This window comes from Manis javanica, chromosome 1, assembly GCF_040802235.1.
Source record: "Manis javanica isolate MJ-LG chromosome 1, MJ_LKY, whole genome shotgun sequence".
Classification (NCBI taxonomy): Eukaryota; Metazoa; Chordata; class Mammalia; order Pholidota; family Manidae; genus Manis; species Manis javanica.
Window position 1 is genome coordinate 152937595 of NC_133156.1, and position 20581 is coordinate 152958175.

At 39.9% G+C, this 20581-nt stretch overlaps 1 protein-coding gene across 3 annotated transcripts in view; it reads right to left on the reverse strand.

Annotated features, from left to right (window-relative positions):
- Positions 1 to 1490: 1490 nt before the first annotated feature.
- GCC2 (GRIP and coiled-coil domain containing 2) overlaps positions 1491 to 20581 on the reverse strand; it is a 53989-nt gene continuing 34898 nt past the window's right edge. Inside the window, exons 18-23 of one of the 3 annotated variants that reach the window (XM_037015596.2) lie at positions 20202 to 20378; positions 14709 to 14926; positions 13019 to 13213; positions 11853 to 11995; positions 10121 to 10322; positions 1491 to 3130 (exon numbers count right to left, since the gene is read on the reverse strand). In XM_037015596.2, coding sequence (XP_036871491.2) covers positions 3060 to 3130; positions 10121 to 10322; positions 11853 to 11995; positions 13019 to 13213; positions 14709 to 14926; positions 20202 to 20378 — 1006 coding nt within the window. In that variant the 3' untranslated portion in view covers positions 1491 to 3059. Of the gene's footprint in view, positions 3131 to 5993; positions 6182 to 10120; positions 10323 to 11852; positions 11996 to 13018; positions 13214 to 14704; positions 14927 to 20201; positions 20379 to 20581 lie in introns of those variants that run through there. The other 2 variants (XM_037015595.2, XM_073238778.1) reach the window with 2 other exon arrangements.

Here is a 20581-nt window from a genome sequence, read left to right on the forward strand (position 1 = left end):
AAAAAAGTGTGGTAAACTGGTGAACTTTCCTGTGGGCTGGAAACTAGAAGGTAACATTGAAACAGCAGATTAACAGAACACTGGGGGCGCCTACTCTGCTGGGGTGTCACTGTCATTTAAAGACTCTTATATAACCTGTTGTCTTCCTTCTGCAGTAAAGGAATGGGCGCTCAGTGAAGGCTTTGGGTGGTCACTCTCAAGTGCGTAGGGTTTACTCCGGGTGCAGGGACACTGTATAAACTGAAATTCACTGCACTTTGTTCTTGGTAAATTGAAGCAGAATCGAAGCCCCCGTAATTCTCATGCCTTGCTTCCATTATCTGCATGTCAGCTTAGCTTCTTTGCACTCTCTAGGTGGGGTTGGGCTCTCTCTGCTTTCTGGGCATTCCAGATTCGTGTTTACATGGCACACAAAGATGCCGACTTGAGTCCCAAACCCACATCTCAAGTGTCCATTTGATCTGGCCTGGGCTAGGGCTCTGTATCTCACTGATTACAGCTGGGCCTGCCTGACCTGCCATATGGTTGTGGGGCCAAAGTTCCCAGAGAGGTGGAATGGAGGGGCTGTTATCATCCTAAGTGCTGGGCATGCATCTGGAGAGGAAACCAATACATGGGTTCAGAGAGAGCCTGCCCTCTAAAGCAAACCAGGGTGGTCACCGAATTACTCAAACTTTATTCACATGCGCCTATTTTTTCTTTAAAGTAACAATTTGAAGGTCACAATTTTTTTTTCCCATGCAATGACATTTTGAACACAGGTGAAAAATGTTTTTTCTTTATATAGTTTATATATAAACAACCAAATGCTTTTTTGACACAGCGAAAAATTAGCTCAAAGACACCTGCAGAGTTTTATCAGGTTGTTTTCCTTGGTGTGCATTTATTTGGAAACAATACCCAATTTTAGGATATCAAATCAAAATATGATAGTCTTAGACCCAGGGTGACTACTACATTCCAGTTTAATCACACAGCAGGAGTAGTGCTTGGGTGCTGTGCCACTCACCAAACACCAAATGTGTCTCTATGGGAGGCCGCATACTCCTCAACACCATGTGTTCCCAGCAGCAGCCGCCGCCAACATGGGGGCCGAGACGGGCACAAAGGGCTGCGTGCTCCTGGCAAGCTTGGGCTGCACCGGCAAGGAGGCCAGTCACACTCCCGTCCAAGTGTGAAGGAATATAGATTCTCGGTCTCACACGGTTTGAAGCACAAGCAAAACTCACTGTAAGAGATGCCTTACAGCAGGGAGGAGGCTGGGACCTGAAAAGCACCCACAGAAAGGCTGAGTGTGGCGTCCAGCCTCTGCTGGAAGTAACAAGCTCATCTTTTGAAGTCCACGGTCCACACGTCACAGCCAAAGGTCGGTCAGTCTGTGTCTCTGAAGCACCAGATATTCTAGGATCCACCCATCTAAGACAGTGGTAGAGGAATTTGCAATTCTAATTCAGAAACTAAAAACCCCCAAAGACAAGGCATTAAAAATATACAGTTAAACATTTAATAGAAATGTTAAAATAATCATTACATTTCCTCTCATTGCTGAAAGAATATTCCTTTTGTAATCAAAGAAATCATTTTTTTATCATGCAAAAAGGTATTTTTGTTTTTACATTTGTAAGTAGGGTCTATATTTCAAAACAAGTTTATACAGACTTCAAAAAGGGCTAGACTTAAAGAAAGTGAAGTTTAAGTACTATCGCTGTTACACCGTGTGCTGCTGGCATACTCATATCCACAGTTTAAAAAAGTCCAACAACTGAATGTTTAAAGTCAGCTTTGAAATGGATGCACCTTCATTAATACATTCACTAGTTAGGTCTGTTCTAGAACAAGAGGACAGACACAGGAGATATTTTTAAGCAGCAAATTTAAATTGGAAACCAATATTCTAAGTAACTGAAATAGAGAGTCAGGTCACCTGCTGATTGAAAATAGGAGTACAAAACGGAAGGCTGGAGAGAACCTCAGAGAGCATACTATGCAGTGATTTTCTAACAAATAAATATTAAAAATAGGAATTCTCAAGTTTATGATTTAAGAACACAATTTTGATCTAGTCAATAAAACATATCCAGGGGCATCAAAGGCAAGTACCACCATGTCTGCAGCTAATCACAAGGGCCGTGAAAATGTAATATTGATCTCTGAGGTCTTTTAAACATCCCCTCTGGTGGAAGGCTTCTAACAACATTCTCTGCCGACACATGGGACATGCCAGTTTCATATTCAGATACAGTGCTTAGTAGTAGAGTCAATGTTCTGAAAAATTCTTATTTGGGGAGATGGAGAAGATTCCTGAAACAGACTCATAGATCAGCAGCAGGTGGACATAACAAGAATCTGGAGAGACACCATGGGGTCACTGCACGGTGATGTGGTGGCCCCATCCATTCATACTCAGTGTCACCAGCCAATATGGGGCTTCTGACAACAGAGGGGGTGCTGAGTTAACATACTTCAGAGAGAAAAAGGAGAAAAAGAACAGTTCATTTTAAAGTAAACAACTAAATAAATTGCATTTTAATTTATTCTCATAATTAACTGCAGCATATTTACTTTACAGTTCCTTAATAAACATGTCAACTTTACCAATAAAGCTTTTCCTTCATATTCTAACAAATATTCTTTCACAATTTGATAACTACCTGCAAGTCTGACCTTACAATAAATAGTCTTGTAACATCATTTTAAAGCCTAAATTCCAGTTGGCATGGTACCAAAATTTAGTTTAAAGTTTGCAATTCATATAACTGGCCAGAACTAGGCAGGTCCTGAGCTTGAGGGGAGAAGGGAGTGAATTCATTCCTGGTGCTTTCATCCGGGAGCATGCCTGGGAGGCGGGGCAGAGGGTAGGCTGTAGCAACACGGCAGGTGGCTGTACTTTTCATTCCAAACTGAGACTTTTTAAACACATCTGACATGTCTGTACAAATACATGTGGATGTGAACACACACACACACACACCTCTAGACAAAAGAATGACAGCAATACACATGAACCTTTTTTGCCAAATGGATTCTATGGGTTAATTAATGCTTTTTTTCCAATCAATCTATCGAAGTCCAGACCAACTGTGCAGATAGGATGCCCATCCGGAAGAGCGGGAAGCATTTTCTTCTTCACCTTTGGGGAGTTAAAGAGAAAGTGTTAATCTTCTCATAGCATACTTTGAGGTTATGAATCTGTCTGCTCTTGAGCATTCAGTATTTTCTTTCTCTATTAGATAATTCCAAACTAAAGTCACCAGCACAATTGAGTATTTGTGTATGTATGTGTTGATTTTTTAAATTAAGGTATTATTGATATACACTCTTACAAAGGTTTCACATGAAAAACATTGTGGTAACTATATTCACCCATATTATCAAGTCCCCCCCATATCCTCCTGAAGTCACTGTCCATCAGTGTAGTAAGATGCCACAGAGTCACTATTTGTCTTCCCTGTGACCTCCAACCCCCACACGCCAATCATAATACCCTCAATCCCCTTCTTCCTCCCCCTTTGGTAATAGCTGGTCCCTTCTTGGAGTCTATGAGTCTGCTGCTGTTTTTTTCCTTCAGTTTTGCTTTGTTGTTAAAATCCACAAATGAGTGAAATCATTTGTTACTTGTCTTTCTTCACCTGGCTTATTTCACTGAGCATAATACCATTTGTTCTCTTCTTATGGCTGAATAGTATTCCATTGTATGTATGTACCACATCTTCTTTATCCATTCATCTACAGATGGACACTTAGGTTGCTTCCACATTTTGGCTATTGTAAATAGTACTGCAGTAAACATAGGGGTGCATATGTCTTTCTGAATCTGAGATCTTGCTTTCTTTGGGTAAATTCCTAGGACTGGAATTCCTGGGTCAAATGGTATCTTTATTTTTAGTTCTTTGAGGAACCTCCATATTGCTTTCCACAATGGTTGAACTAATTTACAGTCCCAACAGCAGTGTAGGAGGGTTACCCTTTCTCCTCATCCTCGCCAGCATTTGTTGTTCCTTGTCTTTTGGATATTGGCCATCCTAACTGGTGTGAGGTGTTATCTCATTGTGGTTTTAATTTGCATTTCCCTGATAATTAGTATGTGGAGCATCTTTTCATGTGCCTGCACAACCGAGAATTTTTGACAATAAGGGAAATTATTACATTCTTTTGAAATAGAAGCCTTTACATAACTTAGAATCTAAAACCAATAGACCTATGGTAGACTTCAAAACTAAATCAAACCAAACACAACTTTTTTCGTTATTTCAAAACCAGGTTTGTTGAGACATAACTTACAGTTAACTCTTCCCTGCAGGTGTTGTGCCCCACCCAGCCAAGGCACAGAGCATCTCACTCACAGAGTAAGCTAGCCCTGCTCTGACTCCTTGGCAACGACAGGTCGGTTTCCTGTCCTTGGTCGTTTGCCTTTTCCAGGAAGTCTAATCAACAGAACCACACCGTGGTGTTTTTTGAGTCCGGCCCCTCCCGCCTGGCACCTGCATTAGTGTGTGCCACAGTGCATGCCCCATCACTGTTGCATGGTATGCCTGTATGCAGCTGCACCAGGTCACTCGCTCACTCACTGGTGAAGGATATGAGTTTCTACTTTAAGAAATTTAAAATAGAGCTGCTATAAATATCTGTGAGCAAGTTTTTCATTTAAAGAGTTCATTGAGAACTAATTCATATACTCTAACATTTACCCTTTCAAAGTGTTTAGTTCAGTGTTTTTTAATGTTCGTGAGGTCTGTGAAGTTTTCCCTGAGAACAGAGGCTGCTGCCTCTCTTGGATAAAAGGCCTTGGACAGGACCGCGGTTGCACAGTGAGCATGTATTCACCTTGTGCATGCCCAGCTGCTGCCAGGGGAATGTTCTTCTGTGTTGGGTGTCCCACTTTCTCCTTCACCTTTTTTAGGATCAACACAAATAAATGCTGACTTAAAGTTCGGAAAAATTCTGGGCTTCCAAGAAAATTTTAGACAAGGTCCCTTTTATTGTCTTCTTTGTAATATAATCTGTATATTAATATGTATGATTGCAAAGCTTTACAACCTTAAAAAGCAGTAAGCGTTTCTTTTCATTACCCGCCTTTTCCCTCACTCCTCCCAGCCCTCTCAGAGGTAACTGACTGAATGTAGTATGGCCCCTGCCAGGCACCTTTTTGGCTTTTCAGACATACTTATGTGCCACAGGCGAATCTTATGCAGAGAATCATTTCCACAATTTTAAATGGAGAATTCTTTCTATAGTTTACAAGGCATTTTCATGTCTTTTTCTGTTCCCTGTCTGGTTCTATCAATATATTAGTTGTGAACCACTGTTAATGAACTACCACAAACTTATCAGCCTAATGTAGCACACATGTATGGTCTCACAGTGTCTGTGGGTCAGACCAGGAATGGCTTAGCTGGGTATTCCCTCTCAGGGACTCTCACAAGGCTGCAATCAGGGTTTTGGCCAGGGCTGAGGCCTCACCTAAAGGACCAACAAGAGAAAGATATGCTTCCCAGCTCATGTGTAAATGGAGAATTCAGTTACCCAAGGGCTGGTGGACTGATGGCCTCAGTTCTTTGCCACATGGGCCTCTTCAGTATAGCAGCCTACTTCATCAATGCAGGTGAAGGCAGGGAAATTCTGGGGCTAGCAAGACAGAAGCCACAATTTCTTGGGGTCATGGATGTGACATCCTTTCACCTTTGCTAGCACAAGTCACTAGGCCAGCCTACTAACCACTCAAGGGGAGGTGGAAGAGGAAGGCTCCAATGCCTGGAGGAGGGAATCATGAGGGCAGGAGGCAATTTACAGCTGTCTTCCATAATCTGCAGGGTGAAGAGCTTCTAGAAGGCCAGAGGAAGTGATATACTTAAGGGACAGACAAGGGGGGCACTGGCTCTGCTTCCTGCCATTAGAAGAGGAGGTGGCCCTGCTCCAAGAATAGTAAGTCAGATGACTGTGAACATTTCCTTAATGAAATGCAGAGACCACTGTATGTTCACCTGGAATGACTGGTATGTCCCAAGTCTTTTGACAATAAATTCAGCTCTGTTTTCAGATCTGGCAGGACTCTGCTGTGCAATCTTCCTGGCAGCTGTTCACCTTCATGGGTAAATGAGGACCAGAGAAGAGCTGTGCTGAGATACGGTGCATTTGCTCCTGCCCCAAGTCATGGTTCTCTTCTGGTAAGCTTCTGTATCCTCTGCAAACCACATCGGGCACTTAAGGTGAGTATGAGTCCATTCTCTTCCTGTCAGTTTGGAGATGATCAAAAATGCTTACTACTCTCTTCACCTTTTCCCCCATTGATTTGTTGGCCTTTCTCTTTTATTTTTTCAACTGAGGCAAAACTGGTATGTAACCTATTATTAGTTTCAGGTCTTTTCCCCCTTTATACTTCTAAAGAGTATTAAACCTCAGTGCACGTTGTATGTTAAGTAACAATATACCGCCCTGTAAACTGCGGAGTAATGATGTAGAGCAGCAACTTTCAGCTCTTATTTGAGCAGCACAGTTGAGATTCTAATTCTGCATAGAGAAGTATCACATGACTATCATAAGGGGCAAAGGGACCTTATCACTCATTTTGTCTCAAGGATAAACTTATAAAAATTGCAGGGTGAGGTGACAGGTGCACCTCAGGTGGAGCCACAGCCCACCCTTCTCAGCAGCACCTTCATCATATTAAGTGTTCCAGTACTAAGGCAGCACTTCATGCTTTTACCTCCTGGAGAGACACAATGGGCAGCTCTGCACAGCTCATGACATTTGCTGGCGCTGCAGTCGGGTCTTTAGTGGGTGTTTATTATAAGGAGGCTCATATTGCTCGACAGAGCTGGATAAACTACTTTATTTCCTAAGCTACCATTTCTCAAATATTTGTGACCCAGACCCACAGAAAGACATTTATATTAGGAGCTGATACAGTCACACAAATACCTATAGAGTGTCAAGAAACAATTCTTACCCTTACTAAATTCAGTGCATTCTGATGTTTGTCTTATTCTTTCTATTCTTAAAATATTCTGAATGTGATTCACCAAATTAATTTCACCATCCACTAATGGTTAGCAATGTGAATAGAAAATACTGCTATAACCCCACACACAATCAGGGATGGGAAACACTACTTCAAGCAAGATGGAGGCGCTTGTGTTCTTAGCTTGTAGGGCCCCACTCCATTCGGGGCCGGAAGAGTGGCCCTCAGGACCTTTCATCTGGCACCCGCATGTGTGCAGTGTGGCCTTGGTAGAGGATGTCCCTGGCCTGGCTAGTGGGGCCCAGGACCTCTATCTGTAGCATGCTGACAAGATTCCTCCACATGACATTCCTTCATGCACCTCAGACCTTCCCCCTGGGAAGTTTCTCTTACATGTTCACGTGAACACACTGTGAATTTGCAGTGGAGGTGAACTCAAAATTTCTACCAGAAAGGATCTCAGGAACTCCTCTTACAGGGCTGGCAGTGATTTCCTGCAGTGCCTTGGAGACGGCCTTCCACCGCTGCCCCGGAGGACTTGTGAGCCTGCCGGCTGCTCCTTTACAGGTAACGGGTGAACGTGTCTTTCTTTCTCTGGCTACTTTTGAGATTTTTCTCAGTTTCATGGGAAAAGAGGTAGACTTCCTTTTATTTATCCTATTTTATTTAAACTTTGTAAGATTTTCAAATCTGTGGGTGGCTATCCTTCAGCAGTTCTGGAAAATTTTCAACCATTCTCTTCAAATGGTATCTCTACCTCATTCTTTCCTCTCTTCTCCTAGCACTTCAATTATTACATCTGTTAGATGTCTTCATCTATCCTGTCTATATATACCCACTATTGTTTTTTTTTCCATAAATTCTGAATAATTTCTCTGACCTATCTTCCAGTTGAATCATTCTCTTTTAAGCCCTATTTAGCTATGCTACCAGATCATAACTATCCAATTTTTATAAGTTTTATTTGTTCACATAGATAATAGATAAGAAGTGAATAACTTTTACCAGGTCAACTAGGTCAACTAGTTTAGGTTTAATATGTGGGGTTTCCAACATGGTTACAGGACTTAGCAAAAGCATATCTTAAGAATTCTGGATTTCTAATGAACTTCAGTATATGTATCCTCTGAGGAATGACCAATAACCTGACATGGGAACCTTAGGTTAGTCTCTTTGAGATCTATTAATCAATGGGCTCTCAAGTTATATGAGCCACTTGAATGTTAGTAACATCGACGTTACATTAAACTTAATGGGCTTTTAAAAGAGGACTATTAGATATGCTAAATAAAGTTGAGATCATGCTGTTTTACTGAAAACTATTGTCAATTAAAAAATACATATATTCTAGTCAATGATTCTGTAACATTTTCCTATGTTGACAGATAGTAACCTCACTAGTGGGGGTGAGGATTTAAAAATATGGGTAAATGTTGAGCCACTGTGTTGTATATTTGAAACCAATATAAGATTGTATAACAATGATACTTCAATTAAAAAATTATATTATGAAAATAACATATCCTTCCTAAATTCCTGGTTAATTTTACAATGAAAAAAAATATTTTTAGCTTTGGTAAAATAAACAAAAAGTAATATATAAAAGCAAAGTTATAATTTAGGATACCTATATTACTAAAAATGTATATGTTGTACTCTTACTCTGGATCTTATGACAAATATGGTACTGTGGCTAAGGTAAGGGACTGAGATTCCTGTCAGTGTTGCAACATTCCTCCCATATTATCATCAAAAGGATGTAATGTAAGAAAGCAGATTCAAAGAACCTCTCAGCACTACTTATGAAGTATTCCTGCAAAAATTAAACCTGAATCACATTGACCCTCCAGATCAGGGGTTCTCAGGTAAGGCTGCAGACCAGGTCCCCAGAATATCAGCATCACCTTGGAACTTGTTAAAAATACAAACTCTTGGGTCCCACCCTAAATCTACGGAATCAGAAACTGGGTGGGGTCCAGCCATCTGGGTTTTTAATAACTGTACCAGATGATTCTGATATCCATTCAGTTTAAGGCCTGCTTTCTAGATCTATCAGTTTAGTCAGGATTTAGAGGAGACAGAGGAACATGTTAAAGAGCACCAAAAGATGAGGTAAATCAGTCAGAAGTGGGACAATTAGGTATTTGGGGTTTGCTTATGTTATGACTTAGGAAGTACACAAAACTTCCAATAATCCAGAACAGACATCTACAGGACAAATGACCAGTTTCTTCAACTAACAAATGACATATTACAAACAGGAACATGGAATTGCTGCAGATAATAAAAAAACCACAAAGCTTAAGGCAAACCAACCCCATGCAGTGTGTGTGTCCCATTCGGGATACTGTAAAGACTGGTGGTAACTCAGGGGCTCTGAATATGAGTGGGGGGTACCACAGCACCCAGCACACCGCGGCAGCCATTGGGGGGCAGGATGTGCGGGGCTGACTTCTCTAGCTCTGCTCTTCCTGTCAACCATGAGTCGAAAATTGTTAAAAATGGGTGACAGCTTCAGGGCACATTCTGGTATTCTCTCCATATGCCTGAAAATGCCAGCAATAACATTTTAAAACTAAAACAAACCATGACCCTTAAGGTGCAGTTTGAAATCAGGTAACTATGGCAGCTGTATGTGAAATCATTTCAAAGGCATTTATGGAATCACAGTATTAAATCGATTTGACATGAAAATCTAAGCTCCAAATATGGACACCTTTAAAGCTGTATTTGTCTGGAAACATGGACTGCTGGACAGGATAGGGTCCAAGGTCCTAGACTATTTGAGGATGGAAATGGGGGAATAGGAGAGAATAGGTCAGCTCATGTTAAAAAAGTGTGATATAAAATATAGCCATGCTCTTTGACAGAATTCAGTGCTAGGGTTACAAATCTGATTGCCAAAGAGCCAGAAGATCGAAGTATACAGTGTGGTGTATTTTGCTGCATGTTAAAATTACATAAATGTACTGTAGTTGCCCTAAAATGTTAAAAAATCAGTTCTTCAAATCTACTCACCAGTTACACATATGATAGAATTCACCCACCAAATGGACAAGATTTGGAAGTTGTGATTCCAAGTGAAAGGTCATGAAGAAAGTTGTGAACACACACAGATGGGCGTCGTTACACAACAGAACCCACAGGGCTCCCTCCACCTACCTTGAGCAATTGCTCCAAGTTTTCCCTTCTCTTCAGGACTGAGCTGCAACATTGCATCTATGACAGGAAGGAGCCTCTCTCTTTCGCTACCTGGTTTCAGGAAAATAAACTGCAGCAAGACATTCTTCAAGTATTCCAGGTTAGCTACGGACTTCTCCCGTTCCTGATTTCTTTCCAATCTTCTTATTTCGCTTTTGAGAAGCTGGTGTTAGAGAAATGAGTTAAAAATGAGTTTTAGGAGCTTCAGGTTAAACATGGCAGACTAAGTACATGCATTTTTATTCCTTTCTCCTAAAGTCCCCCCCAAAATGACAATGAAAGGAGAGATAAGGAGAGGAGAAAAAAGTCGATGAGAAATATCAAGAAGTTCCTGGAAGACAGGAAGCAGGTGAAGTGGAAGCGGTCTGCCCAGCAGCTGAACGAGAGATCCCCTGCCCCAGAGCTGATTCCCGGGAAGGCCGCCAGCTGAGAACCGAGGCAGCCTCAGCCACTACAGACACGTGGGGAGGGGGGCAGAACCGAGGCAGGGCTGAAGCAGACACGGCAGGTCTCCGCTTTGCTCCCAGACCCCAGGCCATCAAGATGCCCACGGTGAAGCTATGTGTACACGACAACACTGGACCTAAACAGAAACTCGGTTCAGATTAGAGTGAAACTTCAGGAATGGAAGAAATCTATACTCTACCAGAAAAATGGGGTAAAGGATATGAGAAAGATGGTAGGAATGTAAAGTCTCTGAGAAAGACCTCTGTGTGAATAAAAAAACATTGTTACATTTCATCATTTTAGGTTAGTCCCTGAAACAACCATTTAAAAAAGTGACAATGAAGTCTAAGGAATCCTGTTAGAATGTAGACTTGTGGAAATATAACATTTGAATAGTCACTTAGGTTCACTGGGCTAGTCAGGGATTTGTTAGAGGGGATGATGTTTTGACCATGTGGGAAAATGTTATTTTATAGGGATGCATACTAAAATGCTTAGAGGTGGGATGTCATGATATGTACGATTTATATTAGTAACTCAGTAACTCAGCATTAAAAATTATTTGGCAAGGGCAGCTGTGGCCCTACATGGAATCTGTGGAAGCACTGTGCTTTTCAGAAAGACTGTAGTTTGAGTTCTGCCCCACCATTTATGAGCTTTGGCTGTTTTCTCACACAGTGATTGTAAGGATAAACATGGTAATATATGTAAAGCCCAGGGCCTGGCTCATGATAACTGCGTGGTAAGCAGTATGACTACTTTTGGAGGGTGACTTATCAAGAGCTAGGGGGGGAATACCTCCTCTGTGTGATTCTCAACTGCTCCACAACTGACCACATTTGTACATGTTTCTAGTGCTGACTTTAAATAGGGATGTTGTCCTACTCACTCTGCCATCTCCACCCCCGATCTGCAAGAAGTAGTTTAGTACCATACACACCAACAGAACGACCTGAACTAGAAGTGCTCCAGCATTTATCATTAGAATTTAAGGGCCTATTTAAGGTTTAATTAAGCATATGTGTGACGATGACTTGTGAACATCTGTCCAGTATTTAAATCTATTATGGTTTCTTAGCAATAAGCAGGAGTTTAAGTAGTCTTTATAGAACAGATATAAAAGCAATGAATACTACCATAAAGAATCAAGACGTTATGGCTGCATCTGACATGTGAATTTTTAGACGTGCGCACGCGTATGTGTGGCAGGTCCAGACGATTTTTTGGTTGTGGTTTCCAAGCTTACCGTAATCTGCTCCATGAGGATGGCATTGGTTGCCTCGGTTTCCCGGAGCAGGCCATTTAAGTGACTGGCACTTTTTGTGGTGGAACTGAGTTTTTGAACCAATTCTTCTTTGGTGAATTCAGCATGCCATGCAAGATGTTGTTCTGATAATTAATTTCAAAACCAGAGATTATAGGTACAGATTCTAAATAAGACAGGTATCTAAGTATAGGTATTTTACTCGGCAGTAATTAATTCTGCTCTATTCACCATTCTTCTACCCAACATATTTCAATTACAAGGTTCTGTGCTGAATTTAACACAGATAAGACAGAGTCTGCCATAAATGCATATTATCTAATTGAACACAAGCTCCATGAACCCTAATTTTGAAATGTTAGTTCTGTGTTTACAGATCATTTCATCCATTTCATTACTCATCCTCCTCTATCTATTGATGTCCCAAGAGCTTATGTCATTTTTCTTATAAGTGAGGGAAGTATTAACATTCACTGATCACATGCATCATGGACATATGAGAATTTTATATAAGATGAATAGGTACTATCACTCAAATTTTATAGATGAGGGAATGTGCTCAAAATCAATAATTTTTGCAAAAATCCCACAGCCAAGTTTGGTGCCACTCTACTGCAATGCCTCTCTGCCATGGCCTGGGTACTGGGGCCGTGGCCTGAGGGAATGATGGCTGCAGCTTGCAGCCACACCGCAATGAGTGACCATGGACACAGTCCTTACTCCAGATCCTGAAACCTCAGAAAGATGACAGATTCTCCCTGAATTCTGCACACTAATATTCTTAGAGGTTAAGAATAAAATATTCAAAAACTTTATTATATTTAATAAGGTGAATTTAGCACTACTTACTTCATCAAGGGGATAAACTAAAACCATCAGTTTCTTAACTGGGTGAGAGAAGTTTCCCTTCCTTCTAATACCACTATGCGACTTTCAACCATCTATCTCTGGCCCAGCTTAGAGCAGAGCTGGCATAAAATCAAGAACAAAAACATCTGTTTCATTTTGCAGTAGAGTTTTCCATTAGAAAAGGGGTAGAATAATGAAATAAATTTTATTAGAGTAGCTCAAAAAGCATTTATGACTTACAGTAGCATTAGTCAAGCTTGAATTCAGTAAGAAAGACACATTTACTCAGAGGAACATACCAATGCTAGCTTCTGGAGCATTAAGAAGCTGCTCCAATGACTGGGTGTAAGTGCCGGTGGAGGACACAGACTGAGTGTCGGCAGTCTCCATTCCTTCTCCCTCCTCCCGAGTTACGGTGTGCATGTCCAGAAGCGGAAGATCTGTGTTTCTCCTTTCTCGAAGATTCTTTAAAGATTGGTGGGAAGAGGCTGGGCCTATTAAATTTATTGTAAAGATTAAGTGTGAGATGGTTCAAAATCATGGACTCAGCATTAACTGGGATACACAATAAAATTAAAATGATACTAGGGATGTCAAATAGTAGGGAATTTTAGTCACTAGAAGACAAGAAAATGGTGTATAAAGAAGAGCTGCTAAGACAGTTTAAAAATGTAGTTACTGAACTTTTAACCACTTAAGTCATTTCTGCAGAAGCTATAAAATGAATTGTTTCTAGCTTAAGATCAACTATTACATAATATAGACAGCTACAACGCTGCTAAAACCAGATTCTAAACCAGACCAGGCATTTCTGCCAGCCACATCCTTTCTGATGTAACAGTTGCTGACATCTGCTCACCACACATTCTTGCTGATCTGCTCTTACCCCGTCACCTCTGCTGGTTCCCACCACTGCCCGCACAAGTCTCCAGTTCAGCAAGAAGAGCCTAGAATCTAGGGCAGGGAACTAATCTATTGTAATTCCCAGGTGAGGCTTTCCTGCTTACTGGTAACAAACACTTGCACAGAAGTGTAACACTTGTAAGACACTTTCAAACACATTAAATGACATTGCTCAGGGTCTCATTGCCGGGTTGGGACTGGAATTCTAACCCAGATCTTTTAACTCAAAGTTCATCTGTTTTCCATCCCATGAAGTGGCCTCCTCTCACCTTGAAAACATTATCCCTCCAGCTACATCTGCTGAAGTACTCCCCTGGGCTGGTCCTCTGCTAATTGCTTAGTTCCCTGCTGATTCCTACATCACAGCCTCTTGTGTGACCCGCATTTCTCTGGCTGGTTAATTCCTTTGATGACTCCTGCCATGCATTATATTTTCTTGAAGCTGGTTTCCAATCCTGGCGAATGACTGATAGCTGCTAATGCTCTTGGTGCCACCATTTTCCAAGAGCAGCAGCATTGAGCATAAAGTCAATATCAAATACCAAAGTGTAGCCTCACCTTGGCTGACATGTACCCATCTCTTCCACAAGATACTGGGTGTGGTTGAACTAAAACTCTACTTGGAAATTTGAAAGGGAAGAAGCCGTATTAGCTGGCAATTCTACAAGTTCAGTGCTGCTTGAGTTTCTAAGCCTCATTTTCTGACATTTCTAATTGCACAATAGATACATGTGATGGCTAACAACGGAGAACACCAAACACATCCAGTAAATACTAGAATTTGGACACATGTCACGAGACTGACAGTATGTCAGTGTGAGAGAAAAGGAAATACTATATCATATGGAGGGAAATAAATACATGAAAATCAGTGCTGTAAGAGGTTATACAGGCTTCTGTAAAATCAAGAAAGGTTCAAAGGGTTCAAGTACCTCTCTGTAAGGATATCTAAAATTCATTAGTCACAGAACTGACATGGTTGTCCCCTGGTAAATTTCCCATTTCCTCATGAACTTGTGAAGAATGTATTTAAGTGACATAAATACATGAGAACATGAGCAGATGTGTCCACGTGTACATACATACTTCTTGTGGTCGGTTCGCTCTTAAGCTGGAAAAGCTGAGCCTCCACCCTGGAGAGCTGCTGCTGGAGGGTCTCCATTGTCCTCCTGTGCTCTTCCTGCAGATGTCGCACTTGATCTCGGAAGCTGTTGCGAAGGACTTCGTTCTGGGATGTCAGCTGACTCACAGTCTGCGTGTGGTCAGACTTCATCATCATGTTTTCTGACTGCACTGAACACAACCTGAAGGGCGAGAGGAACTTACTTTACATGAGCTCATTCAACTTAGATGCTTATTCAGCCTTTCTTAACTGGGTTCTACAAGAGAGTAAGTCCTAAGACATCTACTGAACCAGTACAAACTACCTTCTCTCCTGTGCATCAGAAAGGTACTAGTGTGATAACCAGAGAAGAAATGACACTGGCCATCATCTGCTTCAGATCATTTTCTGTGTAGAACAGTTCAGATAAGGAATTTTCTTCAGTTTATCAGAAAATACGGCTATATTTAGAACATAATTATACTTAGTCCACTTCTTTAGGCTATCTTACATGGTAACTCATATAAATATAGGATTAACATATCATTTCTCTATTACCCTGAAAACATAAAAAAGTTATTTTTAAATTAAGGTATCACTGATATATAATCTAATGAAGATTTCACATGAGGAACATTGTGCTTTTAACATTCACCCAAATTATCATGTCCCCCCCCCATACCCCATTGCAGTCACTGCCCATCAGTGTAGTAAGATGCTATAGAGTCACTACTTGTCTTCTCCATGCTGTACTGCCTTCCCTGTGACATACCTATATTGTGTGTGCTAATCATAATGTCCCTTAATCCCCTTCTCCCTCCCTCCTCACCCACCTTACCCACCTCCTTCCCCCTAACCACTAGTCCCTTCTTGGGTTCTGTGAGCCTGCTGCTGTTTTGTTCCTTCAGTTTTGCTTCATTGTTATACTCCACAAATGAGGGATATCATTTGATACTTGTCTTTCTCCGCCTGGCTTATTTCACTGAGCATAATACCCTCTAGCTCCATCCATGTTGTTCCAAATGGTAGGATTTGTTTTCTTCTTATGGCTGAGTAATATCCCATTGTGTACATGTACTACATCTTCTTTATCCATTCATCTACTGATGAACATGTAGGTTGCTTCCATATCTTGGCTATTGCAAATAGTGCAGCAATAAACATAGGGGTGCATCTATCTTTTCAAATCAGGGATTTTGTTTTCTTCAGGTAAATTCCTATAAACTGGAATTACTTGATCAAATGGTATTTGTATTTTTAATTTTTTGAGGAACTTCCATATTACTTTCCACAGTGGCTGCATCAATTTACAGTCCCACCAACAGTATAGAAGAATTCCCTTTTCTCCACATCCTCACTGACACTTGTTGTCTCTTGTCTTTTGGATAGCAGCCATTTTAACTTCTGTGAGGTGGTATCACTGTGGTTTTGATTTGCATTTCCCTGATGATTAGTAATGTGGAACATCTTTTCATGTGCCTGTTGGCCATTCATACTTCTTTGGAGAAATGTCTGTTCAGGTCCTCCACCTATTTTTTAATTGGATTATTTATTTTTTGGGTGTTGAGGCATGTGAGTTCTTTAGATATTTTGGATGTTAACCCCTTATCAGATGAGTCATTTACAAATATATTCTCTCCAAATATATTATGCCTTTTTGTTCTGCTGATGGTGTCCTTTGCTACCCAGAGTCCTTTTAGTTTGATGTAGTCCCACCTGTTCATTTCGTTTCCCTTGTCCGAGGAGATGTGTCCAGGAAAAATAGTTTGTACTTATGTTTAAGAGATTTTGCCTGTTTTCTTCCACGAATTTTATAGTTTCATGACTTACATTCAGGTCTTTGATCCATTTTGTTTATTTTTGTACATGGAGTTAGAGAATAATTCAGTTTCATTCTCTTACATGCAGCTGTTCTATTTTTCCAACACCAGTTATTGAAAAGGCTATCTTTTCCCCACTGTATATTCATGGCTCCTTTCTCAGATATTAATTGATCATATATGCCTGGGTTTATTTCTGGGATACTGTTCCACTGGTCTATGGGTCTATTCTTCTGACAGTACCAAACTGTCTTGATTACTGTATAGCTCTGCAGTAGAGCCTGAGGTCACGGAGTGTAATCCCCCTGCTTTATTCTTCCTTCTCAGGATTGCTTTGGCTATTCGGGGTCTTTTGTGGTTCCATATGAATTTTAGAACTATTTGTTCCAGTTCGCTGAAGAATGCTATTAGTATTTTGATAGGGATTGCATTGAATCTGTAAATTGCTTTGGGCAGGATGGCCATTTTGACTGAATTAGTTCTTTCTATCCATGAACACGTCATAGATTTCCATTTATTGGTTTCTTTTTTAATTTCTCTCATGAGTGTCTTACAGTTTTCAATGTACAGGTCATTCACTTCCTTAGTTAGGTTTACTCGTAGGTATTTTATTCTTTTTGATGCAATTGTAAATGGAGTTGTTTTCCTGGTTTCTCTTTCTGCTAGTTCATTGTTAGTATATAGGAATGCAGCAGATTTCTATGTGTTAATTTTGTCTCCGGCAACTTTGCTGAATTCAGTTATTAGTTCTAATAGTTTTTTGGTGAAGTCTTTAGGGTTTCCTATGTATAATATCATGTCATCTGCAAACAGTGAGAATTTAATTTTTTCCTTACTAATTTGGATGCCTTTTATCTGTGTGTTGTCTGATTGCCATGGCTGACCCCCAGTACTATGTTGAACTAAAGTGGTGAGAGTGGGCATACCTGTCTTGTTCCTGATTTTAGAGGAAAAGCTTTAAGTTTTTCACCATTGAGTATGACGTTAGCTGTGGGTTTGTCATATATAGCATTTATTATGTGAGGTATATTCCCTTTATACTCACTTGGTTCAGAGTTCTTATTAAGACTGGATGTTGAATTTTGACAAATGCTTTTTCAGCATCTATTGAGATGATCATGTGGTCTCTATCCTATTTGTTGATGTGTATAATATTGATTGATTTACGAATACTATATCCTTGCATTCATGGAATAAATCCCACTTGGTCATGATGGATGATCTTTTTGATGTATTTGTGACTTTGGTTTGTTAATATTTTATTGAGGATTTCTGCATATATTTCATCAGAGATATTTGGTCTATAATTTTCTTTTTTTGTGGCATCTTTGTCTTTGGTATTAGAGTGACACAAGACTCATAAAATGAGTTTGGAAGCATTCCCTCTTCTACTTTTTGGAATACTTTAAGAAGGATGGGTATTAGGTCTTCTTTAAATGTTTGGTAGAATTCATCTGTGGAGTCATCAGTACCTGGTATTTGTTTTTTGGGAATTTTTTGATTACCAGCTCAATTTCACTGCTGATAATTGGTCTGTTCAGATTTTCTGTTTCTTCCTGGGTCAGTTTTGGTTCTATTTTTCTAGAAAGTTGTCCATTTCATCTAGGGTGTCCAATTCATTGGCATATAAATTTTCAAAGAATTATCTAGTGATTCTTTGTATTGCTGTGGTATCTGTTGTGATTATTCTTTATTTCTTGTCTTTTGATATTAGCCACTCTAAGAGGTGAGAGGAGACATCTCAGTGTGGTTTTGATTTGCATTTCAGACAATTAGTAATGGTTAGGTATCTCTTCATGTGTCCGCTGGCCATACAATTTTTATGTAGTCAGCCTGATACTAGCCAAAGGACCTACAATTTGGCAACCACTATTTTTAATGGTTCACTTGTACTGTTGATGTTTTTTGTTTGGCTTTGGTGAAAAATACATTTTCTTCTCATGCAAGGGATCTGTAAGTGCTCTCATAAAAATTCAGGCAGTTCAGAACCAATTATAGGAAAAAGTGAGAGCCCTCTTTTGTTCACTCCCAACCCCCACAGTGTAATGCTATTTCCCGGGGGTAAACGTTGTTAATGGTTTAGCATTTACCATGTTACTTTCCAGGATCTTTTCCCAATGTACATATCAGGTATGGTTTTAGAACAAGATTTAGTGGCTAAAGGGAAACAAGCAACAAAAATACCATATGTTTCAGAAAAGTATCTTAAATTGCCAAGCTCATATTGATGAATTTAGAGAAGGCTAGTGTAGATGCTATACCGCTAACTTGCATTTTTCTTCAAGCATTTTGTTTAAATAATATTTATCAAGAAAGTGGAGGAAAAACCATCAGTAGTCACAACAATTTTCTAAGATAAAAGCTATATTTTATAGGTGGGCTAAGGCTGCTAGTTTTCAGGCAATATAAATGACACTTCTGACTTTACCTTATTGAGAGTTAAAAGCTTGAACCCCCACCTGAACAACTGTGCTGATGGAAGCCTGTTGTTCTGCCCCAGCTGGTACTGGGGTGTGTATATTAGTTGGGTCCTCTGGGTCATGCAGGATTAGGTGGTCAGCCTAATTATTTCTCTAGAGCCATACCATCTCATCCAGAGAAATTATGAATATTAAAATGTTCCCTAAAGAGGAGAATATATAAAACAAAGGCTGTTTCTTTATTGTAAGCCACAGGCAGTAATGATGTCCTTAGTTTTTAATACTCTGAAGAAGTGGGGGAAGATTCCTAAAGATATCTCAAAATGCTGTGAACAGTTTTCCAGCACTTAGAGGAGTGACTGGCACATAGTAAGTGCTCAAAAAATATTTACTGAATGACTGGATTACTTTAGAAGCATCACCTGCAATGTGTTAGCAATGACTTATAATGACTTCTCTAGAGTAAAGAACAAGTATTGGAAATTTCTGACATTAAGTATCAAGTTAAGCATCACTACATACAGCATAATGTCATGATAAACCCTGGTGACTGGCAAATAGAAAACTGGCAGATCATGGCTGAAACTCCTGATTTACTTGACTAACTTATATAAATCACACCTAAAAGATTAATCAAGAAAAGAAGTGCTTTCACTTTGGGGATTAGCGTAACAGTAGGCACGTATTGTAAGCATACCTGAGATAAGAAGAATTCTTTCCCTTATAACAAATATTACCATCTAATTTCTTTATTACAGGAACTCAAAGTTCCTTGCTTACAGTAATCTATTTATTCTGCTAATGCCCTTACTTAAAGTACTGATTAGCAAAGGTAGAACAATATGACAAGTTGAGATCCAGTTGTAAAACTAAGTAATATTCTTGTCCAATCAGTAGTTGTTTTCCTCTAGAAAGAAAGAAAAATGCTTGTAATTTAACACCTGGGCTGGAAAGTAGTGTCTTTTTCTTTAGGGAAACATTCTGGCCATGAAGGCCATAGGAGAGACATAATACTGGATAAGCAGATAAAATTAACTATTGTTAAAAAAGCTAAGTACAAAATGATAGAAGGGCAGGGAGTAGGTACTTTAAGGTAGAAAAAGTAAGATTACCATGACTTTAGAAATACCTATTGCTTATTTTCAGTTTGTATTTATCTCAAGGAGCAACACAAGAGGAGTTTCAGCAAAGAACTTGCTGCCAGGCATGGATGCTGACTGTGCCCCAGCACCCTCACCTTTCCCGGAGCTCGGCCTCTTTAGACACTGTCTCCTGCAGCATCTTGTTGTGCCTCTCCAGCAGAGTATCGTGCTCAGACTGTAATGTCTGGAGTTCAGATACACTGATCTGTAAGTTGTTTTGGGAATCTTGTAATTTGATTTTTAGTTGGTCAATCAGCATTTCCAGGTGTTCTCTACAACAGAAACAAAGTTTTGAAAGAAATAAACCTTATTTTGTGGTTTCAGATAAGTTTTACTTTATTCACTTAATCTTTCAATGTCATACTCCTGCTATTACTGTGGATATTCCAAAGGAAATGTAATAATTGGAAGAATTCAAAGACTAGGATTAAATATAATACAACAGACTGTAGTCAGATTTTAGATTTTAGGCACT